The following is a 24,502-nucleotide window of genomic DNA, read 5'->3' on the forward strand; positions in this document are numbered from 1 at the left end:
CACCCGTTCTTGCCGTGACAGCCTGTAGGAGCTGAATTCCTATGTTTTCGGGGCCTTTTCCCCGGAAGCTCATTTTGATAAGATTTCCAGGCTTGTCCTTTATTTGTTCCTTCTGTGTCCGAGTCGCGTCCCAGCGGCACACAGGGGAGACGTCAGGCAGCCGCTGCCTGCGTAGGGAAGCACGGTGGCCCGTGTGCACAGAGGCAGGGCAAAGGCGGCTCGAGGAAGGAGACCTGAGGCCCCAGGGGTGCAGAGCCCTCGCCGGGCGCCCACTGGGAGTGGGCACCGTGTCCGACGCCGGGCTGCTCGCGGCCGCTGCGCCAACACGGAGACCACGATTCCGAGATTCACGACGTCCAGAAGCGAGAGCCCACAGCTACCAAGACAGGACAGGACCGCCCTGTGAGACCGACAGAACGCCCCTCCCGGGGTCTCCCCACGGGCCGGGGGGGCGCTGCGAGCGGGACAGCGGTCGGAACTGCCGGCCATCGCCACGCCGGGAGAGGCCCCTGACCTCAGGCTCCCTGCTGAGAGGCGTGTGGCCGTGCAAGCCCCGCCATGGGGTCATCAGACCTGTGAGGCAGGGGCGGCCGCCCCAGCACCTGTCCCAGAGGACGGAAGCGTCCTGCCACCAGCTCCAACACGGAAGGTCCCAGAAGAGCCAGGCTGCTCTGCTGGGATCCCACGCCATCGGGAAATCACTCTGGCCCAGGATGCAGGACTCAGGAAGGTCCAGGACCCCTGCCCAGCCCTGAGCGTCTTACTGTAGTCCCGTACCTGAGGTCCGGCGATATTCTGCTGGCTGAAGACTGACTTCCGTACTTTAATAGGCAGCTGGGGGGCGTCAAGGTGGGCATGACCTCTGCGGAGGCCGGCAGGGTAAAGGGACAGAGCTGCTAGACAGTCCCCTCCTGCCCCCTGCCCAGCCTGGGAGCCCCTCACCAACGGCCGTGGCCGTCGGCTTTGTCCGGAGCTGAAGGGAGGACAGCCGTGGGTGGCTGCGGGTGGAGAAATCACAGGGAAAGAAGGCAGTACGTACGGTTGTCAGGAAACGTGAGAGCCCTGGGGACCTAACACAGCGATGTCCCTGTGTCGCGCTCGCTCATGCAGGCCTGATTCCTTGTATGGTGCTTTGTTTTGATTCGTGAGCTCATTTTTCGGAGGGATTTATCCGTGAAGGTCTTGCAGAGCCCGGCGGGGCCGTGCTCTGGCGGGCCCACAGCCTGGGACCACTCTTCATACCGGTTGGGGGTCCCTGATAACGACGTGGTACGTGGTCGTGTGCCCAAGCCATGGAGAGACAAAGGGCATGTTCTCAGGAGCGTCTGTGCCCCGTCCTCCCTTCCCTGGAGCCCGGGCTAACCCAGGACACTCCCCCTTCCCTCCCCCAGTGGGTCGAGTTTTCAGGGCCCCCGCCCAGCGCCTCAGCCGTCTGTAAGGTTCTCACCCCAACAAGACCCAGGCCTGGCCCTTCCCAGTGGAAACCCAAGGACTCCGTATGCCTAAGCGGCCGCTGTCCCAAGGACGCATGAAGCATCCTCTGGTTTTCAGATTCCTCCAGGAATCTCCTTAGACCTTTCTGTTCCCACTTAGTTTTCCTGAGATGGAACTCATGCAGCATAAAACTCGGTGTTGTTAAGTGTGCGGTTTGGGATTTTAGCGCATCACTGTGTTGTGCGAACCTCACCACCGCCTGATTGCAGAAAGTCTCCGTCACCCCCCAAACCCCCCTCTGCCCTCCCCCAACCCTCCGGCGGCCGGCCGCCTGCTCTCCGTGTCGGTGGACAGGGCTGTTGGGGACGCGTCGTAGAAATGAAGTCCTAGGATTTGCGGGCTTGGCTCCTGGATTCCCTCGCTCGGCGTGTCCTGCAAACCCACGATGTGGGGCCCTTCCCTGCACACGGCACCCGCTCCCGGCTGAGCCGCCCTCTGCGCATGGACGCACCCCACCAGGCTGCTCCGTGAGCCGCACGCGGACCCTGGGGTTGCCTCTCCCGTGCGGCGTTAGGAATAGCGGTGCTGTGAACGCTTGAGGTCGGGTCGCCCTCCTCTTAGCCCAGCAACACGCCGTCTGTGAGTCTGATAGGTTTTGTCCAGAATTTCTAGGCGGATACGGGGCTGTTGCTGGGAGCCAGACCCAGCGTCCCGGCATCCCGTTCCTGCCTAGGGCCACCCTCCCACCTTCCCCAGGTGCCCGAGCAGGCCGGCCGGCCTCTAGCAGGTGTCCGTGCGTCCGTCTGTCCGCCCGCCCGCGGCGGCCGTGCGTCGGGGAGGCAGCGGCGGCCGGAGCGTGGGCTCGCGGGCGCGGACCGCCGTCTCCCCGGGGCCCTGCCTCCCCCGCAGGTCGGACGCCTCCCTCTACTGCGACGACGTGGACATCCGCTTCAGCAAGACCATGAACTCCTGCAAAGTGCTGCAGATCCGCTACGCCAGCGTGGGGCGGCTCCTGGAGAGGCTGACGGACCTGCGCTTCCTGAGCATCGACTTCCTCAACACCTTCCTGCACTCCTACCGCGTCTTCACCACGGCCGTCGTGGTGCTCGACAAGCTCATCACCATCTACCGGAAGCCCATCAGCGCCATCCCCGCCAGGTGGGCAGGCCCCTCCCGCCGCCGGGCCCCGGGCCGTCCGGGCTGGGGGGGAAGCCGAGCGCGGGGCTCAGGCTGAGGCTGCGACCTGAGTTGGTGGGGGGGGGGGATGCGGGCTCCCCGGAACCGGCCCACCCTCTGTGCAGGGGCAGGGAGGGCTGAGCGGCCCAGGCCCCACTGTCTTCCCCTCTGCCCGGGAGCTCTTGGGGGGGGCGTCTCAAGGGTGCACGAGGCTCTCCCCACAGCACAGGGCTTCCCCGCCTTCTCATTTCAGAAAGAAGGGGATGGGGGATGGGTGGGAGGTCACAACGAGAGGCCGAGACCCTCAGCCCTTCCCTGCTGGGACCCCACCCTGCTATGGAGAGAGGGGGAACCCCCTCGGGTGCACGTGGGCCGGTGCGGCCTCTGGGAGGCAGTCCGCCTTGACCTTGCGTCAAGACCCCCCGTCCAGCCCCAGCGCCACCGCGCGGCCCTGCCATCGGGCCAGCCGGGACCCGGAGAGGCCGGGAGACTCGTCCCCAGGCCCCCAGGCGTCCGGGGCTGCGTGGGGGCCCGTCCATGAGTTGGTGGAGCGGGCAGCGGCGGTGGCCCTCACTCTCCTTTTCCTCCTGTCCTCCTGCTGCCCTGCTCCGTCCGCTGTTCATCCGCCCGCCCCCAGCTCTGGCCAAGCCTCGAGGGGCCCGGCGGGTCACCGCGAGCCCTGGGTCCCTGCCAGGTGAGAACTCGGACAGGCGCAGCCCACGTCACGGGGTCCGGGCTAGCCTGGCAGAGGCCTGGGGCAGCCCAGAGAGCCGGCCTGGGAGCCGCACGGTCCGTCCAGCTGCAGGGCACCCAGCCTCGGAGCCCAGCAGGGGCCTCCAGCCCCGCCCCACCAACGAGTGACGCGGGCGAGAGCAGCACGGCGCGAGGCCGGGCAGGGAGTGACCACACGTGGGCCTGCAGCCCACAGAGACGCATGGGGAAGGGAGTTAGCCTGGGGACGGCGAGGCCACGTCGTGAGGGTTGCTCTGTGGTCGTCCGAGTTCAGAGACCGGATCCATCCCCCGAGGGAGGTCGCTGCTCTGGGAGTGGGAGGGACCAGCAGGTGACTTCCTTTTCTGCCCAGGCCTGCGCGGTGGCCAGGCCAGCCCAGCCCATCCCGAGCCTCAGAGCCCCATTGAATGCCCTCCACCCCCGGGGTGAAACTGGGGACAGAGCTGCTGTGCCCCACCAGCTTCCCAGGTCCCTGGGAAGCCAAGCTGGTCTCAAATGAGAGCCCAGGACGTGAGGAGGGGTCAGGAGGCCTGGAGGCTCTAACCACCCTTCTTCCTTACCCCCATCTCTGCAGCCAAGCAGTCAGCCACCCATGCCCCGATGCCCCAGCCCCCACCTGCCCACACTGGCTCCCCGTCCACCTGCTCTGACTGTATCCAGGCGGGGCCGATCTCATTTCTCTGCTCTGAACTTCTGGAACCTTCCCAACCCGAGAAAGCTGGACAGACCCCCCCCCCCCCCGTGCAGGCTGGGTTCCCACGCGCAAACTAAGGAAACCCTTCCTGGGGGCGCAGGGGTCTGTCCCACGCAGAACACAGCACAGACACGTTGCACACATGTGAGTGATTGCATGTGTAACGACATGTGTGACGTATCTGCTTCCAGCCTGGCCCTGAGAGGTGGGCCCCTGCGTGCACAGGGAGGGGCCTGACCAGGACGGCCTGGACACCCACTTTCCACTCCCTGCCCCCACGCCCATCTCGGAGCCTCGGCCTCCCCATCCGTAAACACGGTCAGGACCTGGGTAAGGGTGAGGTCAGAGCACGGGGACATCCATCAGGTCCCTGTGGACGGAGAGCCGGCGTCCCTGCCCAGACCCAAGAGGGGACACTGGCAGGTGCAGACCTCTGGCCACGGGCCGTGTCATCACACTGTCCCCTGCCCCATGCCCCTCAAATGTACCTGGTCAGAGGACCGGCCCAGCTGCCAGGGTCCCAAGAGCGTCATTTAAACTGGCTTCGCTTTTGGGGGCATGGAGCCAAAGGACAGAAGCAGCCAGCATGGGAAAGAGAAGGCTTTCCCTTGCAACAAGTAGCAAAAACACCAGGGACGTTTCCCAGAACTGCATCCCCCCAGAAACAATCTTGGGGAGTTTTAGGTTAAGGCCGCTTGCATGTAGAGGGAGGGGCTTGTGCGATCCAGAATTCAGCACGGAATTGGGGCAAAGCCGCCCTGAGCGGGCAGAGCGCAGGTCCCAGCTGAGCAAGGTCGCGAGGCTGGCGGGCCGGTGTCCGGTGCCCACGCCTCCCTTGATCCTGGGTGTGGGTGCTCAGCGGGCTTCACTCAGGAATGTGTCGGGTCAGTCTGCACTTCTGAAGGGGCGCTGGCGTATTGCCCCTGAAATAACCGGGCTGTTCGCACCTTCAGTTCCCTCGAGATCCCTCCGCCCTCGGGTCTGTCCTGCAATTTCAGCATCTCCCCGGCGGCTCTGCAAGGACGGGCTCAGGCGAGCGGTGCCGGGTGGGTGCAGACGCCCGACGTGGCAGGGGCCCCTGTGTCCTGCTCCCCCTGGAGCCACCCCCGGAGACAGGGGGACCCCAGGCCTGAGAAGGCCACCAGACCCACGCTGACCCTTGGTCGCCGTCCCCCGTCCGCCCCGCAGGTCACTGGAGCTCCTGTTCGCCAGTGGCCAGAGCAACAAGCTGCTGTACGGCGACCCCCCCAAGTCCCCGCGCGCCACACGCAAGTTCTCGTCGCCACCGCCCCTGTCCATCACCAAGACGTCGTCGCCGAGCCGCCGGCGGAAGCTGTCCCTGAACATCCCCATCATCACGGGCGGCAAGGCCCTGGACCTGGCCGCCCTCAGCTGCAGCTCCAACGGCTACACCAGCCTGTACTCGGCCGTGTCGCCCTTCAGCAAGGCCACGCTGGACACCAGCAAGCTCTACGTGTCCAGCAGCCTTGCCAACAAGATCCCGGACGAGGGCGACACAGCCGCTGAGAAGCCGGAAGAGCCCGTAGCTCTCAGCAAGCAGAGTGAGTGGATGCCGGGGGAGCGGCCCCCAGGCCCCCGCCCTGCCCCCTCGTCCCCGGCCCCGCCTCCCAGCCCTCGCCCTACCCCCATGGCCCTGCCCCTGCGAAGTGATCTCACAAGGGGCTTCTCAGCCAGCAATAGAGGAGCCCCTGAACCCGACTGATTGTGCACAGATCGTGCGTGTGCATGTGCGTGCAGACGCTCGTTTCTAAAGAGAAGACCTGCCTGGGTCTCCAAACGGTCGTGTGTAATTTCATTCACTTTCCAGATGGGGAAGCTGAGGACCGGATAGGTTAAGAGTCTTTGACCAAGATCTCACTTTTAACACAGTTCATCACTTTTCTCCAAAACATGTAAACCACGAGTGTGCTAAGCTTGGGGAGACTGTAAGTTGTTGCCGAAACCAGAACACGTGATCATGACAAGAAGTGCGGGAGCGCGGGCGCGGAGAGGACTCCCTGGGCCGCAGGGCCGATGGTCACCTGAGACGCTTCACACCCATGCACACACGCACAGGTGCACATACGGACACGTGCACACACGCTCATCCCCAGACACGCGCTCACAGGCACACGCGCTGAGCAGACACGCAATACACACACGCGTGTGCACACAGGTACACACTCAGACACATGCGGGCACACCGCCACACTCATGCACACATGTGGGGGCACAGGGCATGGCCCCTTGCCGCTCAGAGGGTGGTCTGTGACCGGCCTTGTGGGCTTCCCCCGGGGGCGTGTCAGCGCTGTGCAGCCCCTCCAGACCCCCGAGTCCGCACTCGCATCCCAGCGAGTCCCCATCAGAGCCTGTGAGAGGCCGACCAGCTTGGGGAGAAAAGTGCCATCTTGGAGACTCCCCACCCCTGCGGGCGCAGGAGGAACCCCACAGCCTCCACCCCAGAGCCATCCCGCCTCCACCGGGGTGCAGATCCCGAACCGCTCTGTTCCGCTTCCACCGGTTAGAGGCCTGGACTTCCCGACGAGGGACTGGCCACACGTGACATCATTCCTTCTCTCTCCAGCCTCGGAAGTCTCAGTGAGGGAAGAGTCCGACAACGACCAAAACCAGAGTGACGATGGGGACCCCGAGGCGTCACCGACGAAATCGCCCACGACGCCAAAGTCAGTGAAAAGCAAAAATTCCTCAGGTACAGCTCAGCCCCGGGACGTTACAGACAGATTCCGGGAGGACGTGGGGGGGGTGGGCGGCCAGGGGGAGGGGGCGGTCTCGCTAGTGCAGATGAGGGGCAAGGGACCCCGCGTGCAGGACCGCTGCCGAGCGTCACAGCCCACAGGGCGACGGCGGGGCTCGGGCCACTCCGCCCAGCACGGTCACCCAGACTCCACACCAGGCGGCGTGGCCGACACCGGAAGGGCCAGCGGGGTGGGTGGGCTCATCCACGGGGTTCAGGTTCAGGGGCCAGGGGGTCCCAGTTACCGACCGAGGTCCCCACGTGAGCCCTTGCTCGCCTCACATCTCAGGACGGCCCCTCCCGCCCCGGCCCACGGACCCCCCGCCGTCCAGGTTGCCCAGGGAGACCCCGCAGGTCCCACGGCCACCCGGCCCTGGGCCCACAGCCATGGCTTCTCAGACTGACCACACTGCAGACATCAGAACGGAGTCTGGAGTGTTTGAAGGAAGCCACTCGCTCCCTGCAGCACCCATACCATGAGCTCGTCCTGACTGTGGCTTGCTGTCCAGGCTCCCTGCAGCACCCATACCATGAGCTCGTCCTGACTGTGGCTTGCTGTCCAGAGACCCGAAGAGCACGGGCTGAGTTTCCAGAACCAGGGGCTGTGACTGCTGCCGCTGAATACTAAGCGTTATTTGGCCCGAGCGTTTCACGGTGTGAGGCTGTGGACTTGCGGCCACACCCTCTCCTCTAATGGGACATCCACTGCTCAGAGTGGGGGTTTCTGTCCCTACTGCGCACAGACGAGGGACTCAGGGTATCTGACACATGCGAGGCCACACAGCGAGCCAGGCCTCACTCCGCCCCATCGTGCCCGTGAGCCTGTCAGCCACTGGACAGGTTATGTGTTCATCCCAAATAGCCCAAGAGCGTAAGGAAGCTCATGAGGCTGTCCCCAAGCAGCACGGGCCAGCCGGGCCCCAGGGGGTAAAGCAGAGCCGTGGACAGGGCATGAGCTGGGGGCTTCCACAGACTGGCACGGCTCCGTGGAGAAGGCAGGGGGAGGGGGGGGGCTTTCCCTACCCCAAGACCGCCCTGGGGGGGTCGCTTGTCTCCCACGGGATGTGAGCAGGGGAATGCCCCCCCCCGCCTGCTAAGCCCTGGGACCTGTGAGGACGGGTTGGCTGTCTTGGGGCTGCTCCGGTATGGGGACCCCCGGTTCTCTGGCAGCCGAGGGAAGGCTGAGGGTTGGTTCCGTCCCCTCCACAGAGTTCCCCCTCTTCTCCTACAACAATGGGGTCGTCGTGACCTCGTGTCGGGAACTGGACAGTACGCGCAGCGCCCTGTCGGCGGCTTCTGCCTTTGCCATCGCCACGGCAGGAGCCAACGAGGGAGCCCCGAACAAGGAAAAGTACCGCAGGATGTCCCTGGCCAGCGCAGGTACGTGGGAGGGGTCTGCTCCCTCTGCGGGCACAGCCCGGCCGCAGCCCCGGACACCGCCCCCCCTCCGGGTGTTCAGGGCTTGCTGCCCCCGGCCTTGGCCAGCACTGACCCCCAACCCGAAGGCCCCAGGTGCTGGCACCGCAGTGGCCTGGCTGACCCCGGCCCAGAGCTTGGATCCCGACGAGCACGGAGCCCCATTTCTTGTTCTCCTGTACCCTGTGTCCCCTGTGCCGCAGGGTTTCCCCCTGACCAGAGGAACGGGGACAAGGAGTTCGTGATCCGGCGAGCGGCCACCAACCGCGTCCTGAACGTGCTCCGCCACTGGGTCTCCAAACACTCTCAGGTGGGTGGGCACCCCCGTGCTGGCCCCCGGGAGCCCCTGCCAGGACCGCGAGCAAGATGGCCTCGGGGCAGCGGGAGGGGGCCTAGGGGCTGCTCCGGTGCCTCCCCTGGGAGGGCACCAAGGACATTCCAGGGCCCTGAGGCCTGTGTCCGTCCACCTCTCTGCAGAGGGAACCAGTACATTTGCACCCCCAGGGTCCTGGCCTTGGGGCACAGCCAGCCAGGAGCTGACCCCTGGTCTTGCCCAGAGTTTTACACCTGAGGGTCTCTAGGCTCCCCTGGTGCCTGCCCACGCAGCCAGGGCAAAGGAAGACAAGGCAGGCGGCCCCCCGCATGTGGCGGGACCGGGGGGCCAGCTCCGGGCAGCCCAAGCAATTGCCAGAGCCGCCGCCATGTCTCCCCCCACAGGACTTCGAGACCAATGACGAGCTCAGATGCAAGGTGGTCAGCTTCCTGGAGGAGGTCATGCACGACCCCGAGCTGCTGACGCAGGAGAGGAAGGCCGCAGCCAACATCATCAGGTCTGGGCAGCCCCGGCCCCCTGGGCACGGCTACTGCGTGGGGCCCAGCCCTGTCCCCACACTACTGGCCAGGGGCAGGGAGCCAGGGGCTTCCCTCCAGGTGGGCTGGCCTCAAGCAGGTGTTCGGGTGTTGGGGGGGCCCTGAGCCACCGGAGGGCCGTGCGCCCCGTTTCTGCGGACGGGTCCTTCCTCAGCTCGGACCTGGACCTCCCTGAGGCAGGAGCTGTGCCTGCCCCCACCGCACAGCCCCCAGCTCCTGTCTGGTCCCGGCGCCCTTGGTGCAGCCGCCAGCCACCCAGGGCCGTTAAATCTTAATGGATTGAGAGTCCAGCTCCTCAGTCACAGAGGCCACGTGGCACCCCCAGCTGCATGTGACGCCCAGAGAGGAGCGTGGGCGCCCCTGCCCAGAGCCGAGCGGCCGGTACCGGCTGGCTCTGTCTACAGGCGTCGGGGGCGAGTGCGGGACTTAAACAGCTACACCGTCCACTTTGCCTGCCCCGGGGCCAAGTGTCTCTCCCTCAGGAGGGCGCAGAGCTCCTGAGCCCACGGACGGAGGCTCGTCAGCTCAGGAGCTTGTCCCGGACGCTGCCTCCGCTGCCACGAAGAGAGCAGGCTGGCGTCGGGGGGGCTGGCGTCGGGGGCCCGCGTGGAATGGCGCCCTCACCACGGCCGGCAGTGGCACCCCGGGCCAGGCGCTCTGTACACCGTCACCTGGCTGTCAGGTTCTCTGATAATGCCTTCTGCGGGGCGGACTCCTGTTTATCCAAGCGCCCACGGCCGCCTCATCCCCCAGAGGTCACCATGCTGTCACAGGGTGGGCCACGCACTGTGGTCTGACTCCGGGTCCATCCTCACGCCCCACCATGGCCCGCTGCCCACTCTGCACTCACCCGTCACCTCCTGCCCCCGCACACAGGCCACCTCTGGGCCTCCCACTGGCTCTGTTCCTCTGTCTGGGAGGCTCTCCTGCCCACACCGCCCCCAGGCCTGGCGCCAATTCCCCTTGTTCCTCCTGTCGTCCCACGGGCACTGGCCACAGGCCCAAGCCACGGGGGCTGACAGATCAGACATCAGCCCGCTCTTGGGCTCCTGGCCCTGGGGTGACAGGGGCCAAGCGTGCACACAGCCTTCCTGACACCAGGACACTGGGGCTGAGGGGGCCCCAGGAGAGGCCTCACCCAGGCCGGAGGGGCAGGGAGCTGAATCCTGAAGGTCAGGCCATCAGGGAGACGTCCGTGACCAATGGGCAGTGGGCTCCGGCTTGGGAAAGTGCAGAGCAGAGCCAGGCAGCCCGCAGGGACCTGCATTGGGGAAGGGTGACACCGAGGGGAGGCAGGGGAACCTGCTCACGGGGCTCCCCGTGCTGTCTCGTGCTTTAGGACTCTGACCCAGGAGGACCCGGGTGACAACCAGATCACGCTGGAGGAGATCACGCAGCTGGTGAGCCGCGCCCCACGCACCTCACAGCCCCTCCAGCACGGGTCCCCGGGTGCGGCCAGAAGACAGTGCCGCTGACGCAGAGCAGCAGAAACGTGTCCTCTGCCCATTCTGCAGGCCGGGGGTTGAAGTCAGGTGTCCGCAGAAGACGCTCCCGGGGTGGTGGGGGGGCTTCCTGCCTCTTCCAGCTTCCTGGAGCCCTGGGTGGCCCTCGGCGTGTGCCCCTGAACCTCTGCTCTCTGCCTCCTTGTTCCGGGCTATCCTCACCCCTGCGTCACCCTCCCTAAGCATGTCTCTCCCTGTGTCCAAGCTCCCCCATCCCGGGGAGACACCGGGTCTGTTGGACTGGGACCCACCCCAATGACCTCCTCTTAACCAGGGCACACGTGCAAAGACCCTATTTCCAGATCAGGTGACGTTCCCAGACACCAGGGAGCAGGAATCAGCACCACTTTTTGGAGGGAGGGAACTCACCTCCACCCCTCCCCTTTCATCTACTGCTCACAGCCCCCCTCCCCGGCCCGAGCCCCGCCCCCACCGGCTGGTCTCTGCTCCGAGGTCCCTGGAGGAGGCTAGGGGGTTCCGGCGTGGGGGGAGGGGGCTCCTGAGCGCTGACCCCCGGCCAGGCTCTCTTCAAGGGCAGCCCGTCTACACCTGCAGTCCCGCGCGGGATGAAGCAGCAGGGTCAGGGGCGGTGACGGGCCCCACCCAGGGCCTCAGGGTCCAAGCCTGAGTCCTCACCTGGCTCGGTTCCAACTCAAGAGCAAGAGCTCGTCCCGCACTCATGGTGCCTCATCCCCAAGAGTCGGAGCCGCCGTCCACCTATGAGGGGGCCCCCGGGGAGCGCTAGCTTGCTGCGAGCACAGGGGGCCCCGGCATGCCGCCACAAGCCACCCCAGAGACCAGGGCCCCTGCCACCGTGGTGGCAAGGAAGCTGGAGGCCGACGGCCTCTGCCCGCCCCACAGCCCCATGCTGGCTCACTTCCCGCACTGGCGGCCCGAGCTCTGGGCGCTGCCGTACCCAGGGTGAGAACAGAGGACTTCGGGTTCTGGGCACACCGCTCCCCTCCCCTCTCCTCCCAGCTATCCGAGGCCTGGGACCCCATGGGGAGCACCGGGGGCACCTCCGGCCTGCAGCGGCCGACACCCTGCCCCCGCCCGCCGCTGGCATGGAGGCTGGGTCCCCGGGCAGGAAAGGTGTTGGTGCAAAGACGCCACATGGACCCTTGGGGCAGGAGGTTGGCTGAGCCCTGGGAGTCCGGGCTCCTTCCCTGAGCGGTTCCCGGCAGGGACCAACCACAGTGCTGAGCCCTTGAGAGCATGAGAGCCCCTTGTTTCCGGGCAAACATCCTGAGGCTCTTGCGGAACAAAGCACCGCTGAGCATAGCCGCCCTCCGGCCCGGACTTGTTCCCGGAGCCCTGAGAGTGCGTGGGGGGCACACCCTGTGTGCACAGGCCCCAGCGGCCTCGCCAAAGAGCCTGAGGGCTGCTCACAGGGACACTCAGACGGGCCCCAAGGCAGGCGGGCCGGCTCTGCTTCCGCCTCTCCTCCGGGGTCACCTTGTCTCCCAGGTGACCCAGAGGGAGCAGGGCAAGCTCCTTACTTCTCTGCCTTAGCCTTCTTGTGGCTCACCCCCACGGGCCCTCAGGCCTGGCAGCTGTCCTGGGCCCCCCTTGGTGGCACCTGCTGTTCTTGTCCCCAAGTCACCACTTGTCACTCCCTGATGGTATCATGCCCCCTGCCGTCACATCCAGACCTCTGGTGTGGGGACACTACGCCCAGGACTGTGTGGGAGCTCTTCTTCTGCTTCCCTGCGTGCTGTCCCTGCCCCATCCTGTGGCTGGAGCTCTCTGATGGCCAGGACTGTTTTCTGGTCCTTCTGCGCCCAGTGTCTAGCAGGGACCCTCAGTGGCTGTTTGCTGAGGGAGCGGGGGAGGGACGGAGGGAGGCAAACGGTCTAGGAGAGGGCTTGCCCCCTTGATAGGAGGTGGACCTGTTCCCTTGTGAGCAGTGCAGGCTTGCGGGGGTTCAGCCCAGCCCCTGAGACCTTGGGCAGGGTGGCTTGCCCTCTGTCCCGTGTGGCCTAGCTAGAGGTCGGGGTGATTCGTGTTCCTGACCCCTCGCTCTTGGATACAGCCCCCCACCCCAGGGCCAGCCCTGAGGCTCCTTCGGCTCTCTCCTCCAGCCCCGTCTCGCCCCTCCCAGACACTACAGGGGGCCTCTGTGTCAAGGACACCGGCATTTCCACGTCCACCTTTGATCAAATCCCTGCCACCAGGATCTTGGTCCCCTGACAAGTGTTTCCCAAGGCTTTTCCCTGGCCGGGGATGCCAGGCGGTGGATTGCCATAAAGGTTGGGCCCACGGTGGTCCTGGGGGCCAGAAACACGGGAACCCCACGACGACGGCCAGCCAGCCACCTTCTGGGTGCCCCGGGAGGTCGTCACCCCCGTGAGCCCACACTGCTAATGGGGCTCCAAATGAGACATTCTGGAGCCAGCTATGGGTCCAGACAGAACATGAGGGGAGGGACAGGTCATGGGGAGCCCGAATTCACAGCCGGGCTCCAGGCCCAGGCAGCCCGTGTCCTGCCGACTGACGTGGGCCAGTCACAGTCCTCCCGACGCCTCTGTGGTCTCAGTCCCATCCGGGACAGGGTAGCCTCCTTGCGGCAGGAGTGCTGACTCACGGAGCACGGGCCCGCACACGCTCCCGCCGTGCCCTTCCCGCCCCCACCCAGGACAAGGCCGAGATCGCGCCAGAGAGGCAGCGGGGAAGCAGGAGGTCCTGACTCAGGACTTGTTCCCCTCAGGCGGAAGGCGTCAAGGCAGAGCCCTTTGAAAACCACTCGGCCCTGGAGATCGCGGAGCAGCTCACCCTGCTGGATCACCTCGTCTTCAAGAAGATCCCCTATGAGTGAGTGGCCATGGGTGCGGGCCCCCCCTCCCAGCAGCTGGCTGCATGGCCTCCCTGGGACCCACGCCCGGACATCCGGAGCCACGTGCACCCACCGCGGGGAATCAGAAGCGTGTGTGTCCACAGGGATGTGGGACAGGACTGTGCTCTCTTCCCTGGCCCCACGCTCTGCACACACGTGCGCATGCACACTCAAGCTTTCCCAGAAGCTCCCCTCTTCCAGAGCTCTAAGAGAGGAGCATGTGCGCATGTTAGTGTGCACACGCACGCATGTGTGTGGGTGTGCGTGAACATGTGAGTGCGTGCACGCGTGAGAGTGTGTGAGTGTGCGCATGTGTGTGACGGCGTGGGTGTGCACGGCACGAGTGCGGTTGTGCACTGTGTACGCATGTGCGTGGGTGAGTGTGTGCACACCTACTTGTGATTGTGCACACGTGTGTATGGGTGTGACTATGTGGGTGTGTGAGCACAAACACGTGAGTTGTGCGCTGTGTACATGTGCGGGCATGCAAGGGTACACACGTGTGTGTTGGTGTGTGAATGTGCATACATGAGTGTGCACACCTGTGCTTGGCTGCATGTGAGTGTGCACACACACGTGCCCCCAGAGCAGGGGGCGGGGCCAGCTCTGGATGTCCCAGGAGCCCAGAGGCCTGGCGTCCCCGCCGGGACTGTAGCTCCTCGCCCCGAGTGCCGCTGGTAACTGCACCACTTAGTGAACTCATGCCAGCCTCCCTCCGCGAGGCGTGAAGTCGCTACAGTTTTCACGTTTTCATCTAAAGCTGACGTAAACCGCCTTGTAAGGAAGCATGTCTCGGATTTTCTGACAAGTGTCCGGGAATAGTCTCCCCACATTGGAACCTCGGGATCTGAGGCTCTGACACACTCTAGGGTATTTGGTCTCTGCTTCCGGAAACTTCCGCCGGCAGTCAGTGGGGAGAGGGTGGCTGCATCTCGGGCAGTGGCGGGGTCCGCCGGCGAAGCCCAGTGGCTCTGGGGGGCTCCTCTGGGAGCAGAAGCAGAGAATTGCTCCCGTCCTGTCTACAGCATGCGACTGGGGCCCCTCACCATCCCTACCAAATGCAGAGCTACCCCACGAGGCCCGGACTGTCTGTGGCCTTCCCACAGGGTCCTCCCAGGACTCACACTGGCCTGCAGGCTCCTTGCCCCGCCGCCCCTAGGCTGCAGACCGGCCTCTCTGCACAGTGAGTCTGAGGCAGGAGTGCTCCCCGTTGGGCCCGAGCTCCCAGACAGGGCCCCCTGGACTCTGCCTCCATGGTAGATGCTGAGCCTTCCCACACGGGGCTCTGGCCTTGTCCTGCCAGCAGCCCCGGGGGGAAATCGGCTGCGTTCCCATTTCACAGATGAGGCTACTGAGGCCTTGAGCCAGTCCAAACCAAGCTAGACGCCAGCGCAGCTTCCCTTCCTGTCTGGGGCTCTGCGGGAGGTTCCACCCCAAGGGTCAGAGCCCTCACAGCAAAGGGCTGAGTGGGACAGAGCTCATGGCGCGGGTGTCCTCGCTTCCCACAGGGAGTTCTTCGGACAGGGCTGGATGAAACTGGAGAAGAACGAAAGGACCCCCTATATCATGAAGACCACCAAGCATTTCAATGACGTGAGTACGGGGGCCAGGGGCAGTGCCTGTGTCTCCCGGTTCTTCTTCACCAGGACCCGGGGAGCTGGGTGCACAGCGGACTCCCCACAAGGCATGGGACACCCAGGGTTTGTAGGCGTCATCATCTCACACCAACCCTTAGCCCGTGTGGTGGACACAAGCAGACCTAGGCTCTGAGGACGGATGCCTGCGGTCTCCTGCCGAGCGTCTGACTGGAGGCAGACGTGTCCCGGCGACTCCTCCACGGCCGCCCCGGCTCCAGCCCCACCCACACAGGGCCCCCTCCGTGCTGCCCCGTACCAGCCCCGAGGGCACTCTGAGCAGTGTCGCGGCACCAGTGAAGGCCCCTGATGGCTGGAGGCAGGAGCGTGCACTCTGCTTGTCCTGACAGCTTGGCCGGGGCTCCCTGGCCAATGCCCGCACCGGGGAGGCTCCGTGGCCCCAGGAGGAAAGGTGGGCGACCCCCCCACACCACAGCTCGGGAGGGGAGCCCTGTAGGGAACCCAGCCGCGGAGCAGGGGGCCCGTGTCCAAGAGGAAAGAGTAAGTGGAGCAGGTGGGCGGGTCCGCCACAGCTGTGCCCGGGACCCAGGGGAGCCAAGGGCCGGGACACGACGTCCGCGCTGGCTGCCTTTCTGGCTCATGCCGGCCGCGGTGCCACAGGCCCCATCATCACCGGCTTGTTTAAACCTGTCTCGCTCGCTTTATGATGGAGTGACCGAGGCCTGAGGGGGTTAAGTTCCATCCCCGACATTACGCGGCCGGATAGCCTGCTCTGGAACCACGAGGTCCACCTCTGAGGGCTGCCCGGGTCGCCACCTGGCATCTGGCCATGTCTCTTAAAATCCGTCCTTTCTGCCGACACGGACTGTGTGCCTCCCTGAGGAGACCATCACCACCTGCCGCTCTTTCTAGACCTTTCTCTGACCTTTGGCCTGTGATCTCTTTGCCTGGTTGAGCGTACCGACTGGGCTCTCCAGCATCAGGGCTAGAATGAGGGCAAGGGATGGAGGTGCCCGGGTGCACCCGCCCCCATGCCTGCGTCGCCCCTGCAGCCCACGTCACCCCCGCGGCCTCTTGGGACGGGCTGGGGTGCGGATGTTGTACTGGTCTGGGTGGTGCTTCCAGATCGCCTCTCTGGCTTCCCTGCTTTGGTGACGGTGGTTTGTCGGCTGAAAGAAATGATTTTCCTGGTTTGCTAATGGTGTTTACCGCAGATAAACGATGAATTTTATCAGCGATTCTTTCCGCATCTATTGAGTTGGGCGAACAGTCTACGCCCTTCAGTCTGCGGAGGCAGGAAGGCAGGTTTCTCTCTGGCAGTCACTAACAGTCGACCACCCCCGCGTTCCAGGGACAAAGTAACACGGCCGTGGTGTGTTAAACGAACAGTGTGTGATTCTCCTTCTCGTGTTGTGCATCTCTGGTTTTGGTGTCGAGACTATACTGGGCTCATGGCATAAGTTAGAAGATCTTTTTTCTCTATGTTCTGGAAGATTTCACTGAGCTACTCCTTCAAAAAAAAATTGTATAACGTATACGTAAAACTGGTTTTGGGTTCAGTGTCTGTGATTGGAGAGAAAAAAACCTTTATCTCTTCAACATACTTAAGAGTTATAATATACAGGGGCGCCTGGCTGGCTCAGTCATTAAGCCTCTGCCTTCAGCTCAGGTCATGATCCCAGGGTCCTGGGATCGAGCCCCGCATTGGGCTCCCTGCTTAGCAGGAAGCCTGCTTCCCCCTCTCCCACTCCCCCCTGCTTGTGTTCCGTCTCTCTCTCTGTCTCTCTCTGTCAAATAAACAAAATCTTTAAAAAGAAGAAGAAGAAGAAGCGTTCTAACATATGTACTATTTTGCATTATCATTCCTTCCTGATTCTCTTCAGCGGTTTCCGTTCTTAAATAGTTTTACAATCCATCCTTCTGATGTACATCCTTCAGAAATTACTTTTCTTGAGATTTTATTTATTATTTGAGAGAGGGAAAGAGAGCACGAGATGGAGAAGCTCAGAGGGAGAAGCAGACTCCTCGCTGAGCAGAGAGCCCAATGCAGGACTCGATCCCAGGACCCTGGGATCATGACCTGAGCCGAAGGCAGACACTTCTCCAACTGAGCCACCCAGGTGCCCAGAAATTATTTTTGAGAAGAGTTCTTGGCAGTAAGGCCCTACAGTTTTTCTTCATCTGTAAACGTCCTTTTATTGCCTTAATTCTTTTAATAAACAGTAGTCTTTTTCTTACCTTTTTTAAGTAATTAGAGATTCATAGGAAATTGCAAAGAATGCTTTGGACCAATGCTTCGGTCCCACGCCCCGGCTCCCTGACCGCCCCCAGCCCCACCCGCATTGGATTTGTGCCCGTGTGCTGGGGAATTTATATGTGAGACCAGGATGCCACAGAGTGCGGGTCCTCGCTGAGCCCCAGTTGTATGATGGAGACTCTCGCAGAGCTGGGCTCTCCTGTCTTTTTCCAGGGGAACCGTGAACTTGCTTTGTAGGGTTCTCAGGAAATACTCGTTGCTCATTTACTGGAGTGCATTAAAGTCACGTGTTAGTATGGAGTGTTTATATTCCCATTTGGGAACTGGATCTTTTCCTTCATACTTCAAACCTTTAAAACCTTCAATAGTTTTTTCGTGTAGGATCTTCCAAGGTTCGCATCAGTTTAGGTTCCGAGGTAATTCACACGCTCCCATTGGGATTGTGAAGGTCTTGGTCATGGTGTTTTCTAGTTGGCACGGCCAATACATAGAAAAACCTCCCATTTTGGTGTGTTGAGTCTTGAAGCAGCCGCCCTAGCGAGTTCCTGTTAATTGTTCTGGTAATAACGTTTCAGCGCACTCTCAGGATTTGTCAGCCTTGCAATACTTATGCCTCTTGTTTTTTCTTGTCTTATTGCATGGGCTTAAAGATCAGTAACTTGATTGCTTCAGAAATCATCCGCAATGAGGACATCAACGCAAGAGTGAGCGCCATCGAGAAGTGGGTGGCCGTGGCCGACATCTGTCGCTGCTTGCACAACTACAATGCCGTGCTGGAGATCACCTCGTCCATGAACCGCAGCGCGATCTTCCGGCTGAAAAAGACGTGGCTCAAAGTCTCCAAGCAGGTGCGGGCGGGAGGCAGGCACCGTGGCCGGCCTGGGGCTGGGCTGGGCTGGGGCACTGGAGTGCTGACCTCTGGACATCCGTAGGTGGGCACAGGACAGGGTGAGGGCCAACACTCCCAGCAGAACCTCTTCTCCTGTATCACCAGGACCAGGTGTCTGGCCCACAAATGTGGCCCTGGGACCCACGGGACTTTACTGCCATTTAAACAATTAACACTGCAAAGCGGGACATGTAAGACAGTGGCGACTGGTCCCCATGCTCTTCTTGAGCTGGGACAAGAGTGGTGGCTTCATGTGGATGCTAGTCCAGATCTACAGGGCTGCCGAGACGGTGGCCAGGTGGTCCTGTAGGTTCCTTCCCGGGACTCGAGACTCACCAGCCCTTCTGGCCACCAGGGAGTCGGTGATCTTAAATGTGGGCTTGATCTTGATCCGTTCAGAGCACAATTCTGAAATGTGGCTTCTTCCTCGGGAATAAAGTTCCCTACACTGAGGTCTGGAGGGGGCAGCTCTCCTAAGAGGATCACACGGAGGCCACCTCCTTGGTGCACATGGTGGGCTCCGGGCCCCAGCCCACACATGTGCAGGAGGCGGACAGGCTCTGCTGACGCACGGAACAAGCCTCTTCAGGCATGGATACCTTGGCAGTGGTGTCTGTTGCCCTGCCACTGGCTGGGCTCTGGAGGCCACGGGGTCTCCAAGGGGCCTGTCTCATCTGGGCGGCTCTAGATTTGCACACCGAGTGCCTCTCATGTTCTCTTCATTACCTGCCCCCGTATCCTCATGCCAACAGCAGGGCACGATCCTGTGCCCCCCAGGCAGCCATCAGGTCCCTCCGTTCCTCCTCCTTATCTAAGCAGCCCAACCCACAAGCCTGGGGCTCTTGTCTCCCCAAACACAGACACGCCAGGGCCAGGACAAGAACAGGGGCTCCTGGAGAGCAGAGGCTGGAGCTCAGGAGCTCAGGCGTGCAGGCCCATCTGGCCATGCGTGGCCCCGCGGCGCTGTGAACTCCTGTAGCAGGGGACCAAGCAGGCTGCTGTCGGACCCCGGAGTCATCCAAGCTGGCTTGGCCTGTCAGGGTTCAGGCAGGGCTGTCGGTGGAGGCGGACGGCCCAGTCTGGCTCTGTGGTTCTCTTCTCCTGCCCTCAGACCAGCCCCGCTTTCCCTCCACACGGGGGGGCTCCGAGCCTCTCTCCGCCTCGTTTTCGAGCATCACCCTTGGTCTGGAGTTGGGAGGGAGCCACTTTGACCATCCCAGAGCCTTCTGTTCTCTTAGGGGAATGCAAATGTCCTGCATTCTTGGATGCCATTCAGGACCTGGGTCCGAACGTCACAGGTGCATCGGAAAGCGCATGCAGGCCTGCACACTCTGTGGCCAGCAGGCCCTGCTGGCTTTTCCCAGTCCTTCCGTGGGCCCCGTGTATCTACACAGCACCTGGCCAGCCCCAGCCAGGAATGGTCGCTGTCCCTCTGCCGGTGTCCTCTCGATGCTTGAGACCAGAAGGGCCTGAAACGCAGGCCCAGCGGCAGGCTTCTGTCATCCGCTTGAAGGTGCTGGCCCAAAGCCAGACAGCATTCTGCCCAAGCCCAGGCCAGCCCACACCAGAGCCAAGCAGCCAGGCTGAGGTGGGGACCTCTGGCTCGGTTCACCATCTTCTCCCATCCTCCGCCCCATCCTCATGAAAGCCCCCCCCCCCAAGTGCAGTTGAGCATCGGATGTGTGTGTCCCCTCCGGAGGATGGTCACACTCTCGCAGGGATGGACGTCTCTTTGGCCAACGATAGATACCTTGGGCCTCCTTGGGAGGGAGCAGCCTTAGCCATCCTGAAGCGTTCGGATGGTAGACGGGAAGGGATGACTTTCCGGGGGCACCGTGTCCATCTTTGTCCTCAACACCACGTCCAAGGCAGGCCCCTCGCTTGGCCTCTGGCTTTAGTGACCTACTCCAGGGGCCCCTCTTTTCTGCTCACAGGCAGAGATGCCCCAGATCCCAGGGCCCTGTGTCCCCTTGAGCTCCTGGCCCCGCCAGGAGGTGCAGGAGCTGCTTCAAGTCAGAACTCACTCTTTTAAGCAGTGACTTGGGAATCCTTCCTGGACAGAACAACGCCCCGGAAAAACACGGATGTGGGAGGAATCAAAGTGCCCATGTCAGAGCCACAGATTGGCCCCAAGTGTATACCCCAAAGCCCCAGAATATCCTCCCTGGGTTCTCACGACCACTGGCGGGGGATTCTTCCCCTGGAGCTCCGTGGCCCCCAGGGCCTCCGGAGCTCGATTCTGTGGGGCCCACAGTCCCAGGATATCTTACTGTTGTTGCCCTTAGGGAATACCCGGGCCTCCCCTCCCATTCTCCAGATGTGAGCGTGGACACCCAGCGCTCTGCGGGTGCTGTCTGGCCCGTGGGCTCGCTGAGGGGGTCACAGCGCCCAGCCAGGCTCCCGTCCAGGACTCTCAGCCCCACATCTGGCCCCACACCTCAGGTCCTTCCTCCAGAGGCGAGTGGGGCAGTAGAAAATTCTGGAAAAGCGCAGGGAGGACACTGCGAGGCCAGAACGGAGGTGGCCTGGGCATCCGGGCTCCAGGACAGATAGGTGAGGGCAGCCATCCCGGGAGAAAGCGGAGACCTGTGCCCTTGGCTGCATGTGTCGCTTTCACCAGATCCAGAACACACTTCTGCTTTGAGCGGGGTTGGTGTAAACCGATGATTGACTCTGCCCGTCAGTCTGAACGGGGTGCCCTGCCCGCTGCGCCTCTAGGGGAGCACATATGGGTCTCTTCACCCATCAGAAGGAACATGCTGTCGTTTTCTGTGGGCAGATTGCTCAGAAAATTCTGGCCCAAAGCTTATGGGTGCGGCCAGTGTGCCCTCGGCCACGGTCTGGACTGGGGGGACGGGAGCTGGAAAGAGGGCTCTCTAGTCCACCGCCTGCCGTGTAAATGAGGGAGCTGGAGGCTGCCAAGGCACGGGCTCCCCAGCCCCACAGGGAAGGGAGTGCCAAGGCAGACCCAGGCCGGACATGCTTCAACCAATGCCGGTGTCCGGCTGGATGAGCAGCGGACAGGACCCTTGGCCGGCAGAGGGGAAGGGGGTCTTCCCCTGGAAGTCCTGTTTTTCTAGAGGATCAGCCCATCTGTCATTGACTTTCTTGATTCTTACACTGGCGTGAGGTCCTGAGAGCTACAGGTGAAGGGGAACCCCTTGTCCGCAGCCCTGGGCCTCCGTGCACGAGAGAGGCTGTGCTCTGGAGGGGGTATCCTTGTAGTGGCCGCATCCCACCCCCACCCCCCAGGCTCGGGGTGCCCAGGGTTCCCGCCAGGTCCCCCACGCCCCAATTCTGTGTTTCTGAAGGGTACGTGGACGCTGACAGATGCGTAGGATGTGGGTCTGTGTCTGAGTCTTCAGGAGGTGGGGGGTGAGCTTCCAGACTCCAGGGGTCCCCGGAGATGCCCCGTCCCATGACGGGCAGAGTGGCTGGGGTCCTGGAGCCCCGAGGGCAGCCCGTGGAGCTCGGGCTGGCACGTGGGCCTCGGGGCATGTTGTGTGTTAGTAAATGCTTCTAATTCTTTCTAGACGAAAGCTTTGATTGATAAGCTCCAAAAGCTTGTGTCATCAGAGGGCAGATTTAAGAATCTGAGAGAAGCTCTGAAAAAGTAAGTGTGTGTCATTGTGTCGCCGTTACCGTCTAAATCGCAGAACCGCATGGCAAACACATTCACCGGCCACAGTGGCTGGAGCAGATCTGTCTGTCTGTCTGTCCGTCCATCTACCCATAAGACCCCCAGGCAGCCCAGACTGCCAGGGTGGGTCAGCTCTGGCCTCCACAGTCTGCGGAGAAATCCCGGAGTCGTGGTGGCATTTCCTGGGAGAGAGAGGAGGGGGCCCTGGAAGGGGTTGCTGTCCCCAGGAGCCACAGCCGTGAACCCAGACGCCTCCAGGCCGACACGCCCCCTGGCCCCACAGTTCAGTATTTCTGACATCAGGATGTGCCCTGAAGTCAATGTGTTTGTTTCATGGGATTGTGCCTCCTTTTTTTAACTGAGAATTAGTCCTCAAAACCAGAGAGCGTTGTACAAAAAATGGCACCTTGGAATCAAAGAAAGGCCGTTTTCCCAACACCTGCTGCTCACTGTTGGCAGAGCTCCCCCCCAGCCGCCTACCGTTTGCAGAGCCTCCCCACCTCGGCCCTTAGACAGGATCGTCCTGCGTGGATGGCTATCTCATGCCCGCAGGGTGTCAACCGCAGCCCCGGCCTCCGTCCACGAGATGCCAGGGCCCCTCCCCACGTTCTGACCCCCAGAACTCCCGCACTTATTGCCACTGTCCCCGCGGGGTGGTACCACCCCCCGGAGATCACCGCGGTATGGAGAGTCTCCGGTCCTGCTCCTCTGGATGCGGACATGGAGGCCCTGGGGCCATGGCACGGAGTGGCCTGCGAGGCCTGCACTCCATGGTTTGCCCATGGCCACTTCCAGGCGAACTCTCCCAGCACAGGAGAGCCCCAGCCCCTGGTGCCCACTTGGCCACACACTCCCGTGAGACAGGCTTACCGTCACCCCCATAGCTGTGCGCTTTGGGCCACCGGGCTGGCCTCACCCCTTCTTCCCTGAACACCGTGGAGAGACCCCGGGCCACCCCTAGGGTCCTGGCTGCTTACAGAGCCCACGAGCGCTGTCCTGCCGTCATGCCAGATCGCATGGTCACTGCCCCCCAGCCTGGGGACGGAGCAAACCCTCCTCCCCGGCAGGTCCGCACACCAAGCTGCCAGCCCCAGCCCCCTCCCCACCGGTCGACCCCGGCCCTGGCCCGCCCTCCGCCAGCTCCGTGTCCCACCCACATGTGCCGTCTCTCTGGTGCCCCCGGGCTGTGCTTGTGGGGGTCGCCCCACTGTGCATTCCCTAGCCTGTCTGCCCACCCGGGCACCCCTGCATCCACCTCCCTCCCATGGCTTCCTCATCCGTCTGCCGCCTCCATGGCTCCACGGCTCCTGTCCTGTCTCAGTGACCCTGTGCTGTCTTCCCTCGTCCACATGGGCCTGTGTCAGTGCCTGGCCCAGGTGCCTCTGCTCCCATCATGCAGGGCAGCGGGGACATGGGGTCCCCGGGCATCCTGGGGACTGACGCCTTCGTGCAAACCAGGTTCTTGTTTCATGGGTGCGGGGGCCAAGCACTGCAAGGGAAAGAGGTTGGGGAAACCTGGGGCAGAGGTGCCCTGCATCCCTTCTCTGGAGGCACTGTGGTTTCCCCATAGAGCTGTGCCGTGTGAAACCCTGGGGTCCGTCTCACCAGGCAGGGGGCAGTGGCGGCACGAGGAGCCATGCGGAGCCTTACCGAGTCCGTCCCAGCCCGCGGGCACTATTTAACGGATGGCCTTATTACCCGTACCAGCCAAGGCTTCACCCCTGCCTCCGACGCCTCTTCGCCTCACCCACCTTTTCATAACCCCCCGAGTGCACCCGCAGCACTTGCCCTGGGCACCTGTCAGTCCCCGCCCAGACACCCTGAGCACAGCCGCAGCCGCCCTGTTCACTCCCCAAACCCACACCCTAGCGGGTCCCGTGAGGCTGGCCCCTCCTGTCAGCCCTCAGGGCCTCCCAAAGCTCCAGGCCGCAGCGTTTGGCTGAGATCTAAATTTGTCAGGAAAACTTTGTCCCCAGCCCTTTTGGGGGTCACTTCTGGTTGACCCAGTCTTAACCCAGCCTGCATTTGTCTTTCCGCACGTCGGCTGTAATTTGAACAGGCAGCCGTCCGTTAGAGGAGCCGGGGCCGGGCTTCCCCTGTGGGCGGCTGCCCGTGCGCGGACAGGAACAGCCATGGGGGCACCAGGCGGCTAGCTGGCCCAGCCCCTCCCCAGACCCCCTTCACGGGGGTGGAAATCCATCTGTCTGCGGGCCTATGCAGCGTCCAAGGGCTCCAACATACCAAATACCTCTTCCCACTTTGATTTTCTGCCCGTGACCACCCAGCAAACCCTGGTCTCCTGCTAATGAGACAGAGCAGTTTGTGTCCAGGTGGCAAAAAACAGGACTGGACTCTGAGCCCCACCCCCACTCCTGCCCCACGGCAGTATTTTCCCCCAAATCTGAGTACCTAATTCACTTGATCTGCATGCCGGAGGCTTGGACCCTGGCCCCAGGGGCTCGGGAACAAACAGCCCAGCCCGAATGGCCCTCACACCCTCCCTGGGGAGGAGCGGAGACCCTCAGCTGGAGGCAGCGGAGCGTGTGGGAGAGAGGCCCGCCCCCCTGCGGGGGCAGGGCAGAGGAGGGAGAAGGGACAGGTGACCCCACAGTGGCAAGCCCACCAGGCTGACACATCTGACCTTCAGTTGCTGGTACCCTGGGGTCAGAGGAACCCCCGATCTTTTCCACTGGTCTGAGGCCTCCAGGA

At 63.0% G+C, this 24,502-nt stretch overlaps 1 protein-coding gene across 5 annotated transcripts in view; it reads left to right on the plus strand.

The window, feature by feature from the left end:
* Window positions 1–24,502, plus strand: part of RASGRF1 (Ras protein specific guanine nucleotide releasing factor 1) — an 88,375-nt gene that overhangs the window by 58,575 nt on the left and 5,298 nt on the right. The window contains exons 14-26 of one of the 5 annotated variants that reach the window (XM_082734327.1): window positions 2,344–2,592; window positions 3,248–3,304; window positions 4,990–5,082; window positions 5,225–5,598; window positions 6,621–6,746; window positions 8,001–8,171; window positions 8,411–8,517; window positions 8,925–9,037; window positions 10,417–10,477; window positions 13,287–13,390; window positions 14,921–15,005; window positions 17,915–18,112; window positions 21,687–21,766. In XM_082734327.1, coding sequence (XP_082590453.1) covers window positions 2,344–2,592; window positions 3,248–3,304; window positions 4,990–5,082; window positions 5,225–5,598; window positions 6,621–6,746; window positions 8,001–8,171; window positions 8,411–8,517; window positions 8,925–9,037; window positions 10,417–10,477; window positions 13,287–13,390; window positions 14,921–15,005; window positions 17,915–18,112; window positions 21,687–21,766 — 1,818 coding nt within the window. The remainder of the gene's footprint in view (window positions 1–2,343; window positions 2,593–3,247; window positions 3,305–4,989; window positions 5,083–5,224; window positions 5,599–6,620; window positions 6,747–8,000; window positions 8,172–8,410; window positions 8,518–8,924; window positions 9,038–10,416; window positions 10,478–13,286; window positions 13,391–14,920; window positions 15,006–17,914; window positions 18,113–21,686; window positions 21,767–24,502) is intronic. The other 4 variants (XM_082734329.1, XM_082734328.1, XM_082734326.1 and 1 more) reach the window with 4 other exon arrangements.

Source organism: Mustela nivalis (genome assembly GCF_964662115.1).
Source record: "Mustela nivalis genome assembly, chromosome: 6".
In the NCBI taxonomy this organism is placed as follows: Eukaryota; Metazoa; Chordata; class Mammalia; order Carnivora; family Mustelidae; genus Mustela; species Mustela nivalis.